This window comes from Eulemur rufifrons, chromosome 8 (assembly GCF_041146395.1).
Source record: "Eulemur rufifrons isolate Redbay chromosome 8, OSU_ERuf_1, whole genome shotgun sequence".
Taxonomy (NCBI): Eukaryota; Metazoa; Chordata; class Mammalia; order Primates; family Lemuridae; genus Eulemur; species Eulemur rufifrons.
In genome coordinates this window covers 16,065,503-16,089,284 of record NC_090990.1, presented here as the reverse complement: position 1 = coordinate 16,089,284, position 23,782 = coordinate 16,065,503, and the positions used below count along the sequence as shown (strand labels likewise).

General features: G+C 47.9%; 1 protein-coding gene across 1 annotated transcript in view; it reads left to right on the top strand.

Annotated features, from left to right (window-relative positions):
• The window catches only part of STPG1 (sperm tail PG-rich repeat containing 1), a 46,131-nt gene extending 22,729 nt beyond the window's left edge, over positions 1–23,402 (top strand). The window contains exons 3-8 of the mRNA XM_069479554.1: positions 1,142–1,243; positions 5,068–5,238; positions 9,664–9,772; positions 13,068–13,233; positions 21,184–21,374; positions 23,250–23,402. Of these exons, the coding sequence (XP_069335655.1) occupies positions 1,142–1,243; positions 5,068–5,238; positions 9,664–9,772; positions 13,068–13,233; positions 21,184–21,374; positions 23,250–23,326 (816 nt within the window). The 3' untranslated portion in view covers positions 23,327–23,402. The remainder of the gene's footprint in view (positions 1–1,141; positions 1,244–5,067; positions 5,239–9,663; positions 9,773–13,067; positions 13,234–21,183; positions 21,375–23,249) is intronic.
• The last annotated feature ends 380 nt before the right edge of the window (positions 23,403–23,782 follow it).

Genomic DNA, 23,782 nt, shown 5'->3' with positions numbered 1-23,782 from the left:
GGAAGGCAGTAGGGACGATGGAGACAGAATGAGCCTGGGTGGCAGAGATTGGAGATAGCAAGCTCTGGAGTCAGGCTGCCTGGGTTCACATCTGGAGCTCACCACTTACTAGCTGTGGCCCAATGTCTCTGGGCTGCACTTTCCTTAAAGTGGTCTCCATAGTACCTCACTGCAGAGGGCTCGTGTGGGGCCTAAGGGAGCCAGCACACACCACGTGCTTCGCACTGGATTCAGGTACTGCCACTTACATCAGTGGGAACTTGGGCAAATCCGTCTCCACGTGCCTCAGTGTCTTCATTTATAAAATGGGGACAGTAATCCCTTCCCCCTTGGGTAATGGTGAAAATGAGACAAACTTTGGAAAGCTCCTGGCACCAAGTAGGTACCCAGTAAGCTCTCTTGACAGTGGAGCATCCTTATCATTTCACGCCACTTGTTTGGCCAACTTCTGTCAACATTTACTTCCCCCTGGTAACCAGCATAGGAAGTGAGATGAAGCCCAATTAGCTGCAACAGCAGACATGGGCTTAGAACCCAATTGTTGTTCGTTCCTCCCTACATACCTGCACCATTTAGCACTTGAGCTCCATGAGCTTGCCTCGTTTTGTCTGAGAGTTAGAAATGGTCTTGTTTGGGATGAGGGTTGTTTTTGTTTCATTTTGCTTTATAAACAGAAACACTCCCTGATTTCTCCTCTGAAAGGCTGAGGAGGAAGCTGAGTCAGGTGGGGTGCGGTTGACAAGAAATCGGTCACCCTTCCCTCGCCGTGGGTTTGTCTTACCCAGTTGCTACACACTGACTTGCACATCAGTCACGTTTGGTATCCCATTTTATGCTCATTTCTCTACTGACATGAAAACACAACAGTATTCTTTTGGAATGCAGTATGGCATAGTGGAAAGAGGAAGGCTTTGGGAGTCCTGGCCAAGGTTGGAATTCCAGCCCCACTGCTTGCTAACTGAGACGAAGACCGGGCAAGTTGGGAAATGGTGGGGCCGGGCTATCGTCCATTGAGTGGAGGTGGTGCCTGTCCCGTAGGATTACAGTAAGGCTTAGTGCAATGCTTGTGGACGTAATGCTTGTGGAAAAGCACAGTGGAATTGAACGTGTCCTGATGATGCCACATTCTCTTCCCTTTCAGGATGATCTCCCAGGTCCTGGGTTCTACAATGTCATTCACCAGTCTCCAGTGTCCAACAGTGTCTCATTGTCCAAGAAAGGAACGTGCACTTTCCCCTCTCTGGTGAGAGCCACTTCTCTTGAGTGGGGGTGTTAGCTGGTCAGTGATTTCCTCCATTCATCAGTCATATATTGGACATCTGGTCCCTTTTCTCCAAAGTCCTGTGGTCCTAATTAGGCGAGGAACTACCTCCTCAAATTTCTCAGGTAAATTGGACCCTGTGTCTTTAAGTAATTTTTTCCTCACTGTCACCCATTGCCACAGTGGGAAGAGAAGCCAGAGGAATATTCAGAACCTGATCATCCAAAACCAATTTTGTCATCACTGAGTGGACTAAACGAGTGTTTTGCTGAGATTTTTAGGCATACTAGGAAACTGTTACTCTTACACATCTTGCCCTGATATGAGTTTTACGCTGCTTAAATCTGATTGGGTTGTCAAACTATTAAGAAATCTGGTGGGACCAAAAAGAAAGCAGACAATGGGCCTGAAATTTAGTGGTTTCTCATCCCATTCCTCTTCTTTGTAAGATGTGGGACTTTATCCTTGTCAAGAGCTCTAACAATCAAGTAGCTACGCAAAGTGCCAGCGACTCTGACCAGACTTGGGCAAGGGTAGTTTCTTCTCCCGCCTCCTCTCTCTCTTTCTGTCTCTTTCTTTCTTCCTTCCTACCTTCCTTCCTTTTCTTCTTTCTCCCTCCCTCCTTCCTTCCTTCCTTCCTCCTTTCCTTTCCTTTCCTTTCCTTTCCTTTCCTTCTTCATAGTCTGTTTCTTAAAAATATTTATAAACTGTCAAGAAAAACAGATATAGCAATCAGAATAGATATAGCAAAATAAATAAATTGCCAAGAAAAATAGAGTCAAACTCTATTTAGGGTAAGGCTAGTTGAGCAATGAAGACAAATGCAAACCCAGGCTCCAACATTAACAAAACGCGCATGCCTTCTCGTCCCTTTCAAAGTTATTACAATCTCTTGCATAGCTGTATTATGATGCCTGACATTGGAATTGATTTTTTTTTTTAAACCACACAAAGGGACCATTTAAGATACACTGAATGCAGCCAGTTCTTACTGGAATGTGAGTTTGGCAGAGTGGGGTACTCAGGGAGCAAACCAACTTTGGAGTTAACTCCCCATTACCAAAGAAGTTGCAGCTGCACATGTCCTCAACGAATGCACAGAACAGCCACGCCTCTACCTATTTTTCTGCCACCAGCCCGGCTAGGAAGGACTCAAAAGCAATTGGGAAAAGAAGTGCCGTCTCACAACGTCTTGGCACAGGAGACAAGACTTAAGACCTAATCCTGACTCAGCTGTGGATTCTTGATGTGACCTCAAGCACGTCACCCTTCTGTGTCCTAGTTGCCTCATGAAAGTGGAGACTCCCTGGAGGCACTGGACAAATTAACATTGTAATGAGTGAAAGACTCTTTGAAACAGCAAAGCATTATAAACATGCTAAATATTATGATTGTTACCACCTGAGTCACAAACAGTACTTCCTGCAACATCTAGGTTTTCTCTCCGAGAACTTCTTTGCCAAATAGTGGCACTGCCCATTCCTGGGGCACCGTTCCTTCTGGTGCCAAAAAAGGGACTGAATCAGAGCGCACGATCGATTCCCTACCAGGCTCTGCGTGCAGTAACTTTCCAGATGACAAGGCTGGACCGTCAGGAGGAGAAGGTGGCCCAAATGAGGACCTGAGTTTTATAGATTCTAATCAGGCCTTTCAGATCATTAAAAGAATTCAGAACCAAACCCAAAAGAGGGCAGACACTGGGTTGTTCAGGCTTCCTCCTCTCCTCCCTTTGATAAATGCGGGGATTTGTATTTATGTTTATGTTACACGTAAGTATAAACACTTAAATGCCTGTGTCTATGGGTGGGAGCCTTAAGTGGTTGACCGAGACCTGCCAGGAAATCCCCACATCTTACCTAGTTCCTATATGAACTAGACGAGAGTTTCCTGTCTTCAACCTTCTTTAAGTGACTTTCATATTATTAATAGCACCTCCTCCGCTTTCGGATCCCAAGACTCAGGGAATTAAAAGCAGCTATCATCAGAGAAAGATCAGAATGACCAGGAAGACTATGATTATGGGTGAGGCTCACCAAAAATTTCTGTGGGTCTATAAATTTTAGAAACTTCCTTATAACTGTTGCAACAATTACACCCAACCCTTTGAGAGGACCTGTCATGTCTCTAAGTCCAAATGATATAAAGAGTTGTATTAACGTATTTCAAATCTTTGCTCCAGAGTTTTCCACAGGACGGACTAGGAAGTGAAATGAGGCGGGTGGGTGGAGACTTTGATGGCCTTTCTGTATTTGCATGGTGGTGGGAGGGTTCTGGAAAAGTTGGTGTGTGCTGGAGGGAGGTTCCTAAATGCCAGTGTATGGCCAGATTGGAGACCACAGGCCTGGCAAGTAAACCAAGGGGTGTGTAGTGTTGGTGAGTGAGTGTTACTTTAGCTAAGCTCTAAGACTAATTCTACTATTACAATACTTTATAAAATTTTGCCCCTATTGGGAATTTTTTTAGAATATTTTTTTTTCTCAAAATGTATGTTAATAGGTGTTCTAAACCAGAAGAGAGTCTATGATCAAATAAGCTTGCTATTACTCTGGGGCCATGCCTCTCAACCCATTCCTCTTTAGAATGGGATATGTAATCCGTATCACAGAGTGGAGGCAGACTGCCTGGGTGAGAATGTTGGCCCTACCACTTAATTAGCTGAGGAAGTTCAGTTTTCTCATCTGTAAAATGGGGATAATGATAACATCCACTACTCAGGGTTGTTATAAGGATTACACACAACCACCCATGAAAAGAACTTGGTTAACTTTTAGCCAGAATGCAAAGGCAACGTATGTTCAACATCAACAAATCTTTACAATTAGAAGGAGGCAGAGCTGGGACTTGAACCCAGGTTAGGCTCTGAGCAATTTAGGTTCTGGACAAGAGCACTCCTGCTTCTAGTGGAGCACTCACTCACATCCCTCTGGCGGTCCATAAACCAGGTGTTGAGACTGTCACCACCAAGCACAGAGGGAAGTGGGGGCCCTCATGCCTGCCCCTCTCTGTGCTTGCATAGTTATTGGCCCCTTTGAAGCCGAGAAAACCCAGGGCGATGTTCTCAAGCTTTCGACTATTAAATAAGGAGAATTTTTTTGCTTGATCAGGCTCCAATACTTGCCATGCTATCTGAGGGTAAAGCGATGTTATCGCCAAGTTTCTATGGCTTTTGTCCCCGTTCATTTGACAAACATTGATTCTGTTTGTTTTTTTTAACTGAAAATAGTTTATCATAGCTTCCTGAAAGGAGTGAGATTGGTGCTGTTAAACAGCAAAAGTATTGCAGAGTTTTATGAAAACAGTAGTTTGGTGGCGGTGGGGGCACATGGACAGCACACCCCGTGGAGCCTCGCACCCTTAAGGTGTTCAAAGCAGATGCGCGGTTTAGGCATTTCAGATCCTTTAGCCTTAGAAACAAGAAGTGAGGTTTTACTCAGAAGGAAAGCCTAGGACAGGGGAAGAGAGTCTCAAACTTCCCATCACATAAATTACCCAACAGCTGATGAGTCAAGTGTAAGTGGCCTGGAACAGGATTGGGTGGAAATGCATTTATGGCAAAATTATTTTTGCCAAGTTCCAAACAGAAGATGAATAATTTGAGTTAGTTTACAGAAGTTGGTGCAGGTTTGAGCTTGCATTTTCCAAGGGCGAATCCCCAAAGCCTGAGGTTGGTTTATCATTGTGACCTGCTAGTTTCACCTTTTAGAAAATACTTTTAGACCTGGTGCTGGGCACCATCTTTTTTATATCTGTCCTTCAGAGCCGCAGGATTACGGGACAGTGCTGATTTCTTGGCTTTCTCCTCACAGCGCACCCGACTGGATACCAGCGTTTCTAAATATCCTGCAGCTAACGCATACACTATCCCGTCAGACTTTATTTCGAAGAAAGACTTCAGTAATGCCTGTTCCAGCATGTTCCAGCTGCCAAGCTTCGTAAAAGTTCTCAAATCTGAAACTCCTGCACCAAACCATTACAATGTAAGAACCCCGCATATGCTTGCTAAATACAGGTCGAATGAATGGCTTACTAAAATAAAAGGAAGAGGCAGCTTGGGGAAATGGCATTTTAATGCAGTTGGCAAGCCAGTTCGCATTTGTTGACTACACGGCGGGTGCATAAGGTTGTGCGAGACTCTGGTAGGGAATTTGCAGATGCCAGAGAGAAGCGTGAGCAGCGTGGAGGCCAGTATGAGGCGGTGGGAAGACCACTGCCCTGAGAAATACTTATTCTAATCCTGTCATACAACCTTTCTGGGACACAGTTTTCTCATCTGTAACAATGGGTATGTTATTTACTACTTTACCTGCAGACACTATTCATTTACTTTTCAGGTTCTCCTAGGGAAAATAATCTTCTACCTTCCATATCAGAAAATTGGTTTTTTAACAGTAGCGCTTTGCCAATTATGATCACTTTGTATTTGCTGAGGCAGAACGGTATGGACAGTTAAGACACAGATTCAGGAGGGTTTGGTTCAGCTTTTGACTTTTCCACTCTCTAACCATATGGCCTTGGGCAAGTCCCTTAGCCTTTTCAGGACTTAGTTTATTGATCTGTAAAATGGGGAGCATATGTCCACCTCATAGTGTTAATGCAGATATCAATGAGATAACCCATGCCGAGTGCTCAGCACAGCACCCGACACACAAGGATGACACAGTACGTGGGGATTGGTAGGGCTGTCTTTGGACAAGTCACGGTACCTCCTGAGCCACAACTGTAAAATGGAATTAATTATATTTCCCCTACAGGGTTGTAGGAAACAAGTGAGACACACATGTGAAAGCACTCTGAAATGCATAAGATATGAATTATATTTCAGATATTAATGTTATCATGCCATATTTCAAACTATTGCGGTCTTAGAATACTTCATCTTCAATTTTCTTTTTCTCATATAATATTTAGAAATAATATTTATTGTTCTGACTACAAAGATCCTGCCCACTTCCTATGATTGATTCAATTAATTATAGCATACTCAAAGTGATATAATGCCTGCTAGGCCAGTACTGTCCATAGAAATATAATGGAGCCACCAATGTCATTTAAAATTTCCTAGTAGCCACATTTAAAGAAAGGAATAGGTGAAATTAATTTTAATAATATATTTTATTTAACCCAGTAGATCCAAAATATTATCATTGCAATATCTAATCAGTATAAAAATTATTAATTAGATATTTTAGGAAGATTCTTTTCCTCATACCTATTCTTTAAAATCCAGTGTATATTTTATACGTATATCACATCTTACTTTGGACCAGCCCCCTCCGAGTCAATAGCTGCATATGGCCTGTGGCTGCTATAATGAGCAGCACAGCCTCTATAGTCTTCCTCGGGGACAGGCGGAGCTGGAAAATAATAACAATGGCGATGAGGATGGTGAAGCACTCTTCATGACTGAGTGCTGCTCTAAGAGTTACGTATTCATCACATTCAGTACTCACAAGTGAATCCATGAAGTGGATTATCTTATTCCCAATTTACCGAAGAGAAAACCAAGGCTCAGAGAGGTGACAGGATTTGCCCAAAGTTACCCAGATTGAAGATATTATCTGCGCATCAGTGGGCATGGGTGGGTGGCTGAGGTGGAAAGCTGGGGAATGATCGAAGTCACCCTGTTCTGGCCCTGCCAGACTTCCCATCATGGGTCCTGTTGCTACTTGGTGCCAGGCTGGTGATACGGCTTAGACTCCAATGGGAAACTCAGACAAGAATGAGTAAACAGACAAACAAAATAATTACAAACTGTGGTCAGCCTTGAGGGAGACAAACTGTTGGAGCCTGAGAGAGAATATGTGGGGGTTCAAGGGGTTGGCAGTACCCCGTACTTTAGATTTGGTGGTAAAAGAAGGTTGTGAAGCTGAGACCCAAGGATTGAAGGAAGTGCCCGAGTTGGTGTAACATCATGTGCAGAGGTCCTGGGACAGCGTAGAGCTTAGCCCATGAGGATCTACAAGCAGGTCAAATGACGAGTGTAGTATTAGCTAGGAGAGGGGAGAAGGGGGTGGGCCATGTAGATAGGCAGTGGCCAGTTTGTGCAGCAGGGCCCTAAAGACCCCAGGAGGGAGTTAGAATTTTGTTCTCTGTGTACTGGGAAGCCCAGGAGGGGGTGGGAGGTGTGGGGTGGCATGCTCTGATGTACTTCTTTAAAAAGCTCCCACCAGCTGCTGTGTGGAGAATGGACTGCAGTGTGGGTTAAGAGTTTTCCTGGCAAACCAGTGAGGAGACTGTTGCACTAACAGGACAGAGGACAAGGTGTGGTTGGAGAAAGGGATAATGAAGGTGCTTGGCCGTTGCCCCTTTGCCATTCTCGAGAGAGGACCAGGTTACTTGGGACACAAACACAGGGGCTGCCTCTGTCCGCATGGACGCCCCTCTCTGCATCCTCCTGGTGTAGCCGAAGGGTGCCATATTAGAGTCTGGTGTAGCCAAAGGGTGCCATATTAGAGTCTGGTGTAGCCGAAGGGTGCCATATTAGAGTTTCATGTGTTGGCTTCCCCAACCCCCTGCCTGCTCCTTCACTCAGCTTCCTGTGTCCAACACCCAGCACAGGTCCTGGTATGCAGTAAGCATGCAATAAATGTTTCTGGCATCAGAGGAATAACTCCCCAGTAGTATACAGTTATTAATCTAGAAATTACCATTTCCCAAGTCAGAATTTTGTCTTTCTGCCAACAGATCAATTTTAGGTGCATGTTTTTTGTTCATTATTGTTTTAATATGACTCCAAAAATAATACATGCTCATCATAAAATATATTCAAGCACTATAGCAACCCATGAGCTAGAAAGAAGTCCCTTATAATTCTACTCCCCAAAGCAAACCACCACCAAAAACCAGGTGCAATTTCTTTCATATTCTCTCCTTCCCTCCATCCCTCCACCAGAATTAGAATTATGCTGTGCCTGGTACACCTGCATTGCCTTCTTAACTATATCTAGGATTTCTTTCCATGGCAATACTATAAATCTGCTTCTTTCTTTTTTAACCTGCTGAATATTTTCCTTGTCTAATGGTGAAATCTTCCAGTGACACACACTCAGTGCATACAAAAATGCTCCCCTTTTCAGTTGCTTTTCTGTCTGGGTGAAGAATAAAGCCAAAATACTGTTTTGTCTACAGGAGGCTTTTTTTCAGACCAGGAGAACAATGGTTGAGTCAACTAGCAAGGAGTAGAAATGCGCTAATCCTGTTAGCCACACTGCTTTGAGCTCTCTCCAGGCCTTTCTCTGCCTTTGCTACCACGATCCTCCACGTCTGTATTCGAATCCTTTTCCTTGGTACTGTGTTATTACCTTCTCTCTGGCAACCCGGCTCCTCTCCCCATGCCCAGTAATTAACCTGTCCCATCTGGTCCCTTTGTTTGCCCTCTCTGCATGCGGTCTAGCCATTAGGACTCTGGGAAAAGCTAAATTCCTCCACCTTTGTAAACACAAAATCAAAATACCATCTGCATTTCTCAAGAAACATTTTTTTTTTTTTTTTTTTTTGACAAAGGAGTATCACGGAAAATCAAACCATCCTGGCCCCAGCAAATAGTTTTACTCATTCAGTAAATATTCCCAGCGATCACAGGTACAATTTGTATTGCCTCTGTTATCCAATGAATACAGGAGACTACAAATTGGCATTTAAAATATTTGTGATTCATGTGTAACAGAAGAATGATCTCAGGGTTTTTATTTTTCCTATTATTTTTAGAGTTCCGAACACATCAGACACTCTCAAATGTATGTTGCATGGATAGGCCAAAATTCTTAATTTTCGGTCAGTCCCCAAAAGTTGAGACAAGGGAGTGGTTACAAATCTGATCACAATCTTACATAATATGATTGTCTTGTGTGCCCCAAATGCTGTGCTTATAGGACCGAACGGTGAGAAACGTACCTAGGGATCGGGATGGGGATAGGTCGGACTGAGTGTCCTAAAGAGAATAAAAATAGTAGAAAAAATAATGAAAATAATGTGCATATGTAGCATTACGCAATTAAAAAAAAAAGCCACTTTCCTATAGATGATCTCTATTGGCCACCCCTATCCCCAACAGTAGTCTGCCTCAAGTAGAGATCATCTTACAGATGAGAAAACAACTTGTGCAGGGCCTGTCCTCCGCAGAAGTGAGCCTGGGTCTGCAAGGCTGTCTCTTTTGGGCACTGTCCTCTGTGCCCTGTTGGGTCACTAGACTTTTGCTGGGGAATCCCAAATCATAGAACACTCGAGCTGCGATGACAGTGAAGGCACAGTGTGACCTTTCTGGCTCATGTCAGTTCATTTTCTAAGAAGGACAGGTTTCAGTCTAATGTTTTACCCAGCTCTGCCACTTGCCCAGGCATGATGACAAAGACAAAGAAAGGGAAGTCACTGAGCAGCACACCGGGCGTATTTTCTTCCTCCAGGCCTCTATCTCTTGCTGCAAGCAGAGAAACAACGTCTGTGCCCGAGCTGGATTTATATCAAAAACCCAAAGAGGATTTTTCACTGTTAATGAAAAAGGACCTGCCCCAGGTAAGCAGCTGCCTTGCCCTAGCCTTGACCTAAGGTCAGTGCCCCAGATGTGATTTGCGATGCATCCATTTCTTCACAGGGTGTTTCTCTGGAAGGAGTTAGGCTTGGGGCGTGGGGGGAGCAGGAGCAGGAGACAGATACTGAGCGAAGAGAAGCAGGTGAGAAGACCAGCCCTCCCCATCCAGGGGAACAACGGCTGGCTCTAGGCAGGGCCCCAAGGCAGCCTTCTTGGCCTCCCCTTTCACGACCGGCATACATGCTCTGGGCAGCCAGGTGGGGACATGGCTTCTCACCTCAGAACTGTGCAAATTCACACACCCCATGTGCCATCACAGGCCACTGGTGGGGAGGGAGATGGAGGGTATGACAGTCCATCCTGCTCCTTCAACATTCAGCTGCTGTGTTCCTTTTCTCCTAGACCTAGAGGTGACCTCGTCATCTGATCATAAAACGATAGAGAGTAGCTCTGTTCACGGAACAGCGCTCCGTGCTGAGTGTTTTCCACGCAGTCTCACAGGTCCATACACTTAGCCCTGGTTTTCAGATGAGGAAAGGGGGACTCAGAGAGTTGCAGTGACTTGCCCAGTGTGTCACAGCCAGTAAATGGCAGACCTGAGCCCAGAGGAGCCCGTTTCCCCATTGTGCTTTCTGGAACCTTCAGGATTCAGGAGTACACAGGAGCAAGCCTGCTGGCCTTGGGGAGAGGTGTTCCGCCTCTCCTGTGCTCTCAGACCTCCAATCCTGGAGCCCTCGTTGTGTTACATCATCTCAAATGGGTCCCCAACCACCACCGCCCCCAGCCTTGGGCTCCAGAGCCAAGAGGAGTAGGGAAGGTTTGCTTCTGTAATCATGCCTCTTGGAGGGGGTGTGGATGAAATTGCAGTGCATGTCAGATTTCAGTAAATCCAGATTAAAGGTAAAACAATCAATCTGAAGCTGAATAACAAAAACAGCACTAATTAGGAGGCTCAGCCCCGGTTAAAGCTCCCCTGCCTTGCATCAGCCCGTGGGCAAAACCCCACCTTGTTTGTTTATACAGAAGAACAAAGCTGGCATCCCTGGGGTTTGGCCAGAGTCCCCGCCAGTGAGCCCTGGGATGTGGGCACCTCCACAGCCAGCCACATGTGCCTGCTGCCCTGACCCTGGGAGGATCCTGAGGGGGCCTCGGCCCCTTGTAACACAAGCAAGAAGGGCCAAGGTGGGCACTAACATCTGTTATGCTCCTTCTGCGTGCTTTATATTTGTGATCTCATTGGGTGCTCCAAAAACCCCAGGGAGCATGTGCTCGCTATATAGTCATGTGCTCAGAAAGTGTGAGCTATTGTTATTACTAGTTTATCCCCATTTTATAGACAAAAGTGATACATAAAGCAGGCGACTAGCCCAGGGCCCCACAGCTGGATTTGAGCCCAGGCCCATCCATCTTGACACCTGGTCCCTGGAGATGACCACCATCCCTCCCCCACGGCCACCCCTGGGCTTCCTGGCAGTTGGCTGTCTGGTGGTGGGAGCACAAATGCTTTTTATTGCTTGCTTTTGCTTTTCATTATTTTCCATATTTGGTGATTCAAGTGTTGCTTTAACCTGTTTTTAGTAGGAAAATATATATATATATATGAGAGAGAAACAGAAAGACATATATATATATGAGAGAAACAGAAAGATGAGAGATGCATACTAATATTGTAAATGTTGCTGACATCTCCTTTTTAAAAATTTAAGCAAATATTGGGAATATCTTTTCGTGTTGTTAAAAATCCTTCTAGAACATCATTTTAATGGATATATAGTGTTCCATTGTATGATGGTACCATAATTAAGGAACAAATGCTCTCGGAAATTTAGATTGTTTTAAATTGATCACTATATGAATAGCTCAGCAATGAATATCCTTGTAGCTAACAATCTGTGTACAGTCAAGATTATTGTCTTATATAAATTGCTTCAAGCAGAATTGCTAAGTCAAAGGGTATGTAAAATGTTTAAGGTTTTTGATATTTGTAATCAAATTGCCCTTTAGCACAAGAATAATTCATCCTCTTGTTTATGAGGTGCCTGTTTTCCTCACCTTTGCCATCACTGGAGATTATCATTTCAATAAAACTTGCTCATATGTACCTATTGTTGTTTTCAGTACTCTTGCAATGAAAAATAAATTTTATTTAAAACAAAATCAACTTTACAATGTTTCAACAATGTGAAATCTTTTCCCCACTCAGGATGCCACCACTGCTGTAATTGTTTCTACTTTTCTGGATTCCCATCTATTTTTACTCAGATGTGTCCATTTGTACATAGATGTCATCATAGTACATGTAGACTTTTGGGATTTATTTTACTTTTTTTTACTCATATCTATTTTAAAAAATATTTCCATGTGGCTCTATGATCTTCCTGTTTACCATTGTCAGAGCTGACATTCCATCAGATCAGGCTACATTTCCCATAACTCTGCCTCTGAACTTGGACTTTAGGCCGTTTATACTTTCTCGCATTATAGCTTCCTGTTGTGTACATCTTTGTGCTTGGAACTTTTTCATCCTGGCGAATAATTTTCTGAACCTCTGGGCAGTGGGAAGCCTGTGTCAGAGTGTGCAGACACCTTCAAGGTTTTGGCCTAGTATTGTTGGTTTGCCTACTTACAGGGCTACTGACAACTTAGGGGTGGGACCGCTTCCTCACTCCAGCTCGAGTCCTGGTCTTCTTCCTTGAAGCTTTGTGCACAAATTAATTTTATTTTGTCACAGTTTCTTGAGATGGGCATGTGGCATGGTGGGAAAGCATAGGCTTTGGAGACAGGCTGACCAGTCTCCACACAGTAGGAGCTCAGTAAATAGTTGTTGATTGTGTAACATTTGCGAAGCAACCACTGTGTGCCCGGAACTTAAAATATTATGCAACTATCATAACAACCCTATTGAAAGAATTATTATTCTTACTTTATATAGGTGGAAGCTGGGCTTCAGAAAGGTGGAGAGAGTTGTCTAAGTCCTTGGTCAGATGGCAAACTATTTACTATCTCTGAGTCTCAGTTTCTTAGTTGCTTAGAATGGAAGTGATAATTCCCATCTTGCCAGGCTACTGTGAGGGCTGAATGATCTAAGTCTGTGATGCACGTGGTACATGTTCTCTCAACAGTAGCACTATTTTTGTATCTTTCAGGCCCCCCTTCCATTCGGCCATATTGGAGTAATATCGCATTATAGCTATCAAGTATATTCTTAGGGGTAAGATACTGCTTTTTATTTATTTGTGACGAGTTCCTTATTCTGTTTTAAAATTTCTTGCTACTTAGGGCATTATAATGTCGATGATTCCCTTGTGAAGCAGTCACCAAAGATACTAATGTCTTGTTTTAAATCAAAAACCGACCGTGGATTAAAATTGACGTCAACAGGCCCAGGACCCGGTTATTACAATCCAAATGATGGCACCAAAGTTGAAAAAAAGACTCTTATACCGTGAGTCCCAATTATTCTGATCTTTCTTTTGAAAGGTGGTTCTGGGGAAGGACCTCAGTGTGGATAGAAAAGGAAGGGGTGTCACTGCTTGGGAGGCACAGTGCCGGGCCACTCTCCAGGGGCCCTTGTTGACACATGATGGGTGCTCAGTAAATACCTGTTGAAGGCATAGTATTTATTGAGCAACTGCTATGTGCCAGGAACTTAAAATCTCATTCAATTATAATAATAATCCTGTCGTTAGAATTACTATTCTTTCTTCGTAGAGGAAGAAGCTGGGCTTCAGTGAGGCTGATTTGCCTGAATTCACACGGCTGATTTGAGGTTCCCTTTAGGGAATTAGCTCAGGACTGTCTGAATCTTTTCACATTCCCCATGATGTTGTACTCTCCTGGTGGTGTTATTCTATTTTTATAACATAAAATCTTCCACTGGGGTGGCAGGATATACAAAGCAGTGAACCTCTCATAGTTTTGTACTGATGAAGATTTAAGCCCAGACTTTGGTCAGATCTGCTGGATTTGTACTTCAGCTCTGCTGTTTTCATGCTGTGTGACCTTGGGTAGAGTTCTAACCTCTCTGAGCCTCCATGCCCTCATCTGTAAAGTGGGGATAATTTATGCCTCATGAGATTGCTTTCAGAATTAAAAGTATATGTTTGGCATATACTAGGTACAAATGTGGACTCAATATTAACACAAATTTTAACACTGAAGACAAGGATTTGTGTTACCATTTTTCTATTCTGCATATTTAATGTTACTTTCACCTGAGAGGCTCAGAAACTCACAGGGCTTATTTATTCTTCAAATGGTTCTAGAATTTCTAAAACTAACTATAGTTAAGCTGTCCTCCTGTCACCCTCTAAGCTCCCAACCCTGCATAGCTCCCCCAGGCAGGGCTGGCCATTGGTGGGGGGAGGGCTGACCAACAGGGCTAGGACTGAGCATAAAGCCACCTCAGTCCCTCCAGGGAGGTCAGGCAGGTGGCAGGGGCCGTAGCCACGGTGGGTCAGAAGTCCACGCAACCCAGGGAGGCTGGCAGCATTGGGCATGGTCCAACCATGAGCTGAGGACAAGGGGCCAGGGTTAGAGAGAGGAGCCAGTTGTGAATCTGCCAAGGCAAACTTGGGATCTGGAGCAGGGATTCGGACCTCAGGTGGAGTCCACCACGTAAGTCCCTTCTGCCCCTCCGTACTTGCGCTCTGCGGGTTGCCCCTTCCCAGGCTGCAGGGCTGAGGGACGGGGGCAGACCAGGTTCCAGGAACAGGCTCTCTCCAAACGCCAGGGACTTCCTGCCTCCAGGCTGACTTGGGGCAACTCCGCATGCAACCTTGTCCCTGCTCTGCCAGTGAAATAGAGTGGTTAAGAGGACAGGGGCTGGGGTTGGCAGACCTGAGCATGAATCCCAGCCCTGTCCCTTCCAGAGTCTTCTCTGAGCCTCAGTTTCCATGTTATTAAGTGGAGATAAGAATCTTACAGGAATTCTATGAGGTTTAAATGAGAAAGTAGTTGAAAATAGACATATTAGGATATAGGATATAGCCATTATTTGCCATAACGGTTCAAGCCCCCAGTGCAAATCTGGAAGCTTCTTCAAGGAAAATGACAAAATAAGGTAGGAGAGTGGAGAACACTCCGTTTTTAACTGCTTTACCCATAGAAGTGTCTTTTGGCTTTTGCTCAAGTTTGGCCAGGTGGTTTGAAATAATTCTCATCATGTGGTATTTGCATCTGTCAGTCACAGGCTGTGTAGGTTTCTAGTTCTGTGCTGAAGGCTGTAGGGGCGCCCAGGTGAGCAGGACACCGTACCTTCAGCCTGAACAACCCCAGAGCAAGGCAGAGGAGCACGCACGAAATGCTGGGTCATGTGGGTCCCAAGGTTGTGTGGCCACGCATATCCCAAGGGGCAGTCCTTCCAAGTGGGGCAGTTTAGTGGTGGTGCATGTCTGGGGACATCTGGGGCTCACTGGCTCTCTGTTGACACTACATGCATAAAAGATCTTTAGTTAATAAAGTCTGGGAAGCACTGCATAGTAACCGTCGGCCCCTGGGAGTGTCGCAGTGTACACAGTCATGTTAAAGGCTCTGAGAAGGCCTGCAGTAAAGGAAATGGTTAACCCAGTGTCTCCTAAACTTAGGTGTACAGATGAGTGAATGGTGCCCCAGTCTCTACCGCAGGATGTGTGTGTAACTGGCTCTGTGGTCTCGGGCTGCTCTCAGGACCTCTCTGGGCCTTCATTTCTCCATGAGTGAAAGGGCGGGGGAGGGCATCTTTCCATTTCTGACCCACCGTGACCCCAGCTTTGCTTCCCATGGCATTCAGGGGAGCACACGGGGGCAGTGACCGTGGAGCCAGCCTGGACCTACGGACGAGGTCTAAATTACATATTTTAAAATTGACATGGGAAGGATGAGGCAGAGAAATCTGTAATTTCATTTAAACAGTAAGAAGCTAACACTGGTGTACTTTGGACTCTTCTAAGAAAGCGTCCATCTGTTTCTGTTGAATAATGTAGGAAATGGTGAAATATAAAGAAAATACGGCTGAGTATCATCGGAGCATTGAGGGAGTATCTGAACTCCAGTCTCTCCGATTCCAGCTCCGTTCCCTCCCGTGTCCCTGCAGGGAAGAGGGGGACAAGAGCCACGTGGGGGCCCGTGTTCTGGTTGTTCGATCCTGGAGAATATCTGCATTGTGCCCTCCCCATCTACATGTAACTGTCTTGAGACTTTGTGCACATCAGACCTGATCCTCTTTAGTGATCCAGGCTACGTGGAACCGTGATGGAGAACCTGAGCCCTGTCACTGCCCGTCTCTTTCCAAAACACACGCAGCCGGAGCCACCAGGCTTCGCGCACGTGCCACAGGGTGGGAGACCTGCCCTCATGTGTCCTGGGTTGGAATCGCTTGGCCCCCTTTCCTGGGTAGGGTTGCCGCTTACACAGAGAGTCTTCTGGCTCTGCTTAGGACGCAGGAAGAATCAGGGCAGGTGCGAATTCTCGCTGGAGTCGTTAGTCCCGTGTTACTGACCAACACACGTGAAGCCCAGAGGTGAGAGGTTGGGTGATGTGACCAAAGTGCTCGCAAGGCCACCAGTGGGTCAGGGAATGTGCTTGTCGCATCTCCTGGAGAGGCCACAGAGGCGGCGTGGGTCGTGGGTTAGCACAGGCTCCGAAGTCAGGCCACTGTGGAACCTCCACCTTCCTGCGCACCAGCCCCGTGGGCCTGGGGGAAGGGAGGCTTTTTAACTGAAATTCGGATTCATCCTTGGTGAACCGGGATGAGAACACCTCATAATATGTTTGCAAGGATAAAAGAAGGCAACCCACATGACTCCTGGGTAACTTGTGTTCTCATCAGAGCCCGTGAGCAGGTCCTATGTTCACGGATGGTTCTCGAGCGCCCCGCGGGGCGGCTGCTGCAGGGCAGGCCGGGCGTGAGCACCGCGTCTCTGAGCTCCTTAGCTGCAGAACACGTCACAGGGTGTTCCTTTGCTACGGCCACCTTGCTGACTCTAAAGCTAAGAGGATTTATCAGCTTCTAGGGTGTCTTTAGAAGCGAAGGGAAGTGTCAGCCAAGGTTTCACTTCTTGAGGTCTTCAATATTCGTCACTGTGGTGACTCAATGAATTAGGGTGAGTCAGGGGAGGGGTTTTGGAGATCAAAATAGTTCCTCCTAGTGTTGCCTTCCAACGCACGCTCGCCAGCAAGGAGGTGGAGCACCCAGAGACATCTTCCTAACCCTTGGTCTACTTCCTGGAGTTTTTTAAGCCACTGGATTTGCACAGACATGCTGTCCTGTCACAGCCAGAGCTGAAGAATCAAGCCCTGTTGGCCCCACTCCAATTTGGGTAATTACGTTGGACCCACCTTAAGTTCCCCTGGGATTTTCAATTAGATATGGGATGCTTCTTCCCAAGCGGCTGTAATCTGTCACCGCTACCCTGTTAAATAGATACTGCATTCCACCCCAGAGGCAATCGGCTGCCCTTTAATGATGAGAAAAATCGCCCCTTTATCCCTCCAGACCCTGGGAATCCCTGAGGCAGAGTGAATCTGTGCCTGGGAGTGTCCCAAGGGTCTCGGATGCCTTCCCCAGGTGACCTGCTGAGTCCTCTGAGACATTCATTATTCTTGGGCGATTTGCACACAGCCCACATTGGAAGCTGCAAACACACTTAATCCAGTTGTGGCCAACTCAGAGGCTTTGATAGATGTTTTCTTTCCACGGGGCAGGACCAGGTTGGCTTTTATAACTGAGCAATGAGGCTCATAAAAGGCCCGGTCACAGTGCACCATGGGCTGCCCTGGGTTTGATCTGGCCTAACATTTGTGATTTGCCAGCCCCACCTCTACTCCGAGGGACCGGCACTGGGTGAGGATAAACTGTCCGGTGGGCCTCAGGTGCCTGTGCTCCCCTTCTCGCTTCAACAACTCTGCTTTTCTCTACAGTTAAGCAAATGTCCCCGGAATAGGGCTGGGGGCCTCAAAGCTGAATAAAACACAGTCCCCTCCCTTAAAGAGCCAGGCAAGTAAAAACCATGGAGAATCTAACGTGTTAAGTGCAGAGAAAAGAAGAACAGCCAGAGTGTATGAGGGGCCGGACACGCTGAGCTGAGAGCTGTCACAGAGACCATCTGGTGTCGTCCTTCCCACTCTCCGAGCCGTGGGTAGTTTGCAGTGAAGTGCAGACTGGCAGAGGTGGTGGAGCTGGGATTGGAATCCAGGTCCATCTGCCTCCAAAACCCATGCTCCTCTCTCGAGCCACGTGGTGGAAACATACAAGGCAGTCAGGTGGGGGGTGGAAGGGTGGGGGTGTGGGTGGGGAGAGCAGTTTCTCTGAAGGAGATGGGAATGTGAAGAATGAATCAGAGTTTGTACAGAAAGTCGGGTTTCCTGATCTAGGGAACAGCACGGGCAAAGGCGTGGAGTTGCTGAACAGTGTTGGTTGTTTCAGGAAGGTAAAATGGGAGCAGAGACGCAGAGGAGGTGAGACTGGACTGAGAGGCCGTAATAGAGCTTTGCCTTTAACTCCTCATCAGGGTCTGTAAGGGGGCTGGTCCGAACTAAGTGAACAACCCAGAAATCATGGGTGGGTGGAGGCTTCCAGGCAGTCTAGGTGGCTCAGCCTCTGCCTCCCTATGTCCTGTCCTCCCCTGGAGGCTACAGCTTTTCCCGTGTCCATGCTTTTTCCCCTGCTGTTCCGTCTGCTAGAAATGCCCTTCCCCACCTTCCACACCTGAGGATTCTCCATTTATCTTTCAGGGTAAATGTTCTGTCTTCTAGGCTAGATTTCTGGATTCACCCAGTTGGAATTTATCTATCTGTCTGCCTGTCTCTTTCTGTGTCCTCAGTGCACAGAATTTTTACCTATCCTAACAGATTTCATGTTAAAAAAATATTTCAAGTGAAGCACTTGTTAACTTCCTAATAGTCCTGGGTGGCATGTATTTTTATCCACCATTTTACAGATGAAGAAACTGAGGCCTAGGGAGGGTAAGAGCCTTTTCTAAGGACATACAGCTGGTAAGTGGGGAAGTGGAGATTCAAACCCAGCTCTGAGTGCAAAGCCTTAAATTGTCACCAGTCATGATTGTGGCTAGCAGGAGATTGTCAAGCCCTCAAGGGCATTCAAGTCTGTATCTTAGCACAGAACACTCTGGATTCCCAAGCATGCCTGGCACAGAGCCGCACACGTGGCTGGTGCTCACTAAAGATCCACAGAGCTGAGCTGAAGGTTCCAAGCCTCTCCTGGGCACATCAAGGGCGTGGAGGGCAAGGGGCCTCTCTAACTCATTCTTGCGGAGAACGCTGGTGAGACGTTAACTCGGCATGCTCCCGCCTCCTGCAGGCAGTCCCTGGCTAGGAAAGCAGACACCTCATGGTCTTCTCAAAGAGTGGGGTGGGAATCTTGGGCTTGGGGTGGCCCAGACCAATGACAGGGTGACCTCATACATGGTTGGCTTAGTCCAGCCCTGATTTCCAGGAATCAAGCCTGTGTGTTTATGATGCCAGCCACACACTCATCAAATGTCTAGAGGTGTTTTGAAGGGGGAATCACAAGCCAGAACAAGGAGAAGCCAGCTTTCGTTACATTTACAAGGGGAGAGGCTGCCGATCACACGCTGTAACCAGTTCCTCCATGCAGATTGGACGGGAGAAGGGAGGCAGCGTTCCCCCCTTCCTGTGGGTGCCTTTGTTCTAAATGCAAGCATCCAAGCCAGCTGCTGCTCCATCACAAGATGTGAGTCTCCAGCAGATTTACGATGGCTTTCAACGTCCTCCTGACAATGGGAGTGTCCCCTGCCTCAGGGTGACTCTGGTGTGAGTGGGCCCCTAAATCTTTCCTGAGGCTCAGTTGCTCCCCTGCCACCAAGCAGTACATGGTGGTGCTGCAGGGATCGCTGTAAGAACAGTAACTACTTTTACTGCACACCTACTATGTGCTGGGGCTATGCTAGGTGCTTTACATGCCTTTTCTCTATTCATCCTAACTCCCTTATGGAGAGTGGGTGTCATTGCTCATTGCTGTATACATTGACACTGAGGTACAGAGAGGTCGGGGGGCTTGTCGGAGGCCTCACAGCAAGTAAGTGGTATGACTGGAATTCAGACTCAGACATGTGACTCTTAAACCCTGGCCCCTCTGCCCTCATGCTTTCTCCCAGTTGCTAGGCACCAGAGACTTGAGTGCTATGCCGCGTTCCCATGAACTTGCCCTGTGACCTTGATGAGTTACTTTGCCTCTCTGGGCACCAATTTCTTTAGCAAGCTAAGGCGATTGAGTAAGACTTCTCTGGGTCCCTTTGAGCCATCTGGGGCAGCAGCATCCCAGCGGCCAGGAATCAGGTCCCTCCCTCTGTGTGGATGGGCCGGCTTCCAGGTGGGGGAAGGCTGCCTTGGCTGTTCAGTGCTGAGAACCTTCCCTTCCCTTCTGGTGAGAGGTAGAAGCAGCCTGGAGAGAGAGGCAGGAGGAGGCAGCCTGTGTGTGGGTGCTTGGGAGAGCAGCGTGGCCCCCGTAACAACCCCAGAACTCCCCAGCAACCCAGGGAACTTTGAATCAAGACCTGATGAAAGGTCACAGCTGGAAGGGACCTCGGGGGTCATCTTGTCCAACTCCCTCATTTTACAGATGGGGAAACTGAGGCCCAGAGTGAATTAGTGACAGAGCTAGGACTTGAGTACGAGTTCCATTTCTCTTTCATTTAATCTCTCAATACTAGAGATAAAAAATAGACTCCCTTTCCTGAAGAGGGTGGCAGACAGAGCTGAAAACAGGCAATTACAGCGTAAGTGGGAAGTCTGACGCAGAGCTGTCTTGATGTGCAACCCAGTGCTTCTCCGCTCCTGCGCCTGCCTTGCCAGGAGGACATTGAGTAGGGTTCCGGAAAGTCAATGCCGGAGTGGCCTTGAGAGACCCGCTCGTCTTGGGCTGGCAAATCCCTGGAATGTGGCTGCCTACTCCTTACCCCTGGCCATGCAGGCATCGCAGGTGGATCACCAAGGCCTCTTCCCACTGCGCCCCTGTGAGGCCTCAGTTCTTTTCACGGAGGCCCGGCCAGGCTTTACCGTGATCAGAGTTGGCGCGTGAGATAAATGCTGCCTGCCCTTCCTGATTAGCTCACAGCAGCATCCCCAACAACGCTGAGCTCTTACCATGTGCTGGGCCCTGTCCTGAGTACTGCGTTTTAGGTGCATCGTCTCACTTAACCCTACAACAAGCCTGCAAGGTCAGTGCTATTATGATTGCCGTGTGCAGATGAGGAAACTGAGGCCCAGGGTTCCCCAGCTCCCTGGCAGTGGAGCGAGGGCTTTGCTCAGGCCTCCTGGTGCTATGTCCAGTCCCCTTGCAGACAGCTCAGCTCTGTGCAGGCCTCAGCTGTGTCTAAAAACTGGCCTTTCCCTTAGACTGCTTTAGTGACATCTTCCCATTTTGTCTTTCCTGAAGGAAAAACCCCATTCTGAACTTCTCTGCCCAGCCGTTGTCTCTGCCCCCAAAGCCACCTCTCCCAGGCCCTGGGCAGTATGAGATCGTGGACTACGAGGGCCCCCCCAAGCATTTCATCTCTAGCGCATCGTTTGTGTCCAACACCAGCCGGTGGACAGCGGCACCGTCCCAGCCAGGCCTGCCTGGCCCAGGTCAGAGGATTGTTTTAAATGATTGTAAAAACCAAATCTGGAATTGTTTGTCATTCCTGGGCCATCAAATGCCACTGATTTATAGGCTGTTTGCCAAACAGGTCACAGGGCTGAAAGTAGATTTAGAAGAGTTATCAGCTCACATTTTCAGAGTATAAAAATGTTTTGTTTTTTAAGGTAAAAGGGCCCTTAGAGATGATCCAGGCCGGGGATTCATAACTGAGGACCATGAACACCCAGGAGGCTCAAGGATGGGCTCTCGGGACTGTGACTCTGCAATTGTACGCAGATTTGGAGCATGCAGCCATTACAGGACAAGGGGCCATAGCCTTTGTCAGATTGTCAGAAAAGTTCTTGCTCTTAAAAACATTTAAACCACTGGCCTAGTGTGGCCGAGTCATTTTACAGACGGGGAAGGCCTGGAGAGCGGGTTGGCCCCAGACCCACAGTGACTGAGTGGCAGGCAGAGTGCCAGGTGTTCCCCTCTCTGTGCCTTGTCCACTATGAGACCAACCAGGGACTGCTGGACGGAGTGGCTCTTCCAAGCCGTCCAGCTCCACTCCTTCCTACGGGGCAGCCTAGGCAGTGATCCCTGTTACACCTGGGGTCTGCCTGCGAGTAGTGTCGTGAGGGACTTGCTCGCTCCGCTCGGTGGTCTCTGTGCTTCCTGGCCTCTTTGTAGCTCTCTGTGGAGCCCTTTAGTTATTACCACTCCCTGACAGTGGCCAGAGCTGGTGGCATTGGGGACTGACAGGTGTGGCAGGTGGCACGGGAGGAAGAAGGCAGAGCTATGAGGGCCACCGAGTCGGTTACACTCCACCTTTCAATGACGGTGGCCTCACCCTGGGAAGCAGAGATGACTTGGGCCCTGTGCTTGCCCCCAGAGGCTGCAGCCTGGTAGGGAGACACCTGCCCCTCCGCGCTCACAGGGAGACTCGTGTACGGTAGACTGCACAGCGAGAGTCATTCTCGTAGCCCGGGCCTTGCGGATGTATCATAATCGAACCAACAAACTGCAGAGGTTGGCCTGGGGTCGTCTGGTCAGTCCAGGAGAACTCAGTTTGGGCCGGCAAACGTGCAAACTCTCCATACAATGGTGAGCTCCAGGAGGCCCAGGGACAGGCGGGGATCCTAGTCCAACCCTGTTTGGCCCCATCCTCTAAGAGCTTTGTCTGAAAGCCTTCTCTATGCTGCGCATGGTGCCAGGCACCTGGCACACAGGGACAGGAGTTACTGCTGCTCTGATCATGCATGTCAAGATGGGCTTCCCTGGGGGGCCTTGTGGGCACATCTCCGTGTAGGCATTTGCCTCCTCGGCTTCCACTGGGTGCAGATACACCTGGACTGCCGGGGCTCCCCCAGCAGCATCCTGACTGAGTACCTGGACAGAAAGGACATGCGCAGAACCCTCACAGACCAAGTTGGTGTCAACATGAGGGTTTCTGCTCACTTGGGGCTCTGGCTCCAATGCCCTGCTTGGTCCTGGCTGCTCATCTCCTAGAGAACCATGTCTATAATTGTCATGGCTTTCACTCTTCTGGAAATTTCTAAACTAAAACAAAACAAAACCCCACCAAGGTAACACCTTGCTTCTTTAAGAATATTGCTTTACTCAATGTGTTTTTCAAACTTCATAGAAAACGGTTATGCTAATTTTGTTCTGTTGAAGAAAGAGTTAAAGGCCAGAAGCCAGAGTTCGAGTCCTGCCTCAGCCAGTTAAGAGCCGCATCACCTTGAACCAGTGCCTTCCTCTCCCTACCGCAAAGTAGACACAGCGGCTGGAACAGGGCTCCCCTGGCCTTTCCAACTCTGGGGTAGATGCCGGCGACTCCGGCAAAGCCCTTTCCTGTCTTAATGCTCCCTCTCCCCCCACAGCCACCTACAAGCCAGAGTTCCCAGGAAAGCAGTCCTTCCTCTACAACGAGGACAACAAATGGATCCCAGTGCTGTAGTGATGTCACACAGGCCCGGGCCACCAGCCCACCCCACCCAGCTCCCCCAGGACGTTCCCTAGGAGAATGCGGTGCCGCCTCGTGAGAGCTGAGGCTGGGCCCCTCGGCCACACCCCAACCTGGCGTTGGAGCCTCTGCTGCCACTGCCCTTGTGGAGCTTCCCCTGCAGATTGCACCCGCCCCCGACTCCAGCGGTGTCCTGAGCAGAAAGGAGGCGTGGACAGAGCCGCCCGGCTCCCAGGCTGGCTTCTGGCACAACTGCCCCCGCAGACACAAGGGGCTCCTGAAGCGCAGCCTCCGAGGACAGACCGCAGCCCAGAAGCCTGATGCTGAGCCGGACTCTGGGCCCGGGGCCTGCCGCAAAGTGGACACGGCCCCATCCCTCTGGCCCCGACTTCCAGATGCCTCCTTGAGTTCCAGGAGCCAGGACGGCTTAGAGGCACCTGTGACAGAGAC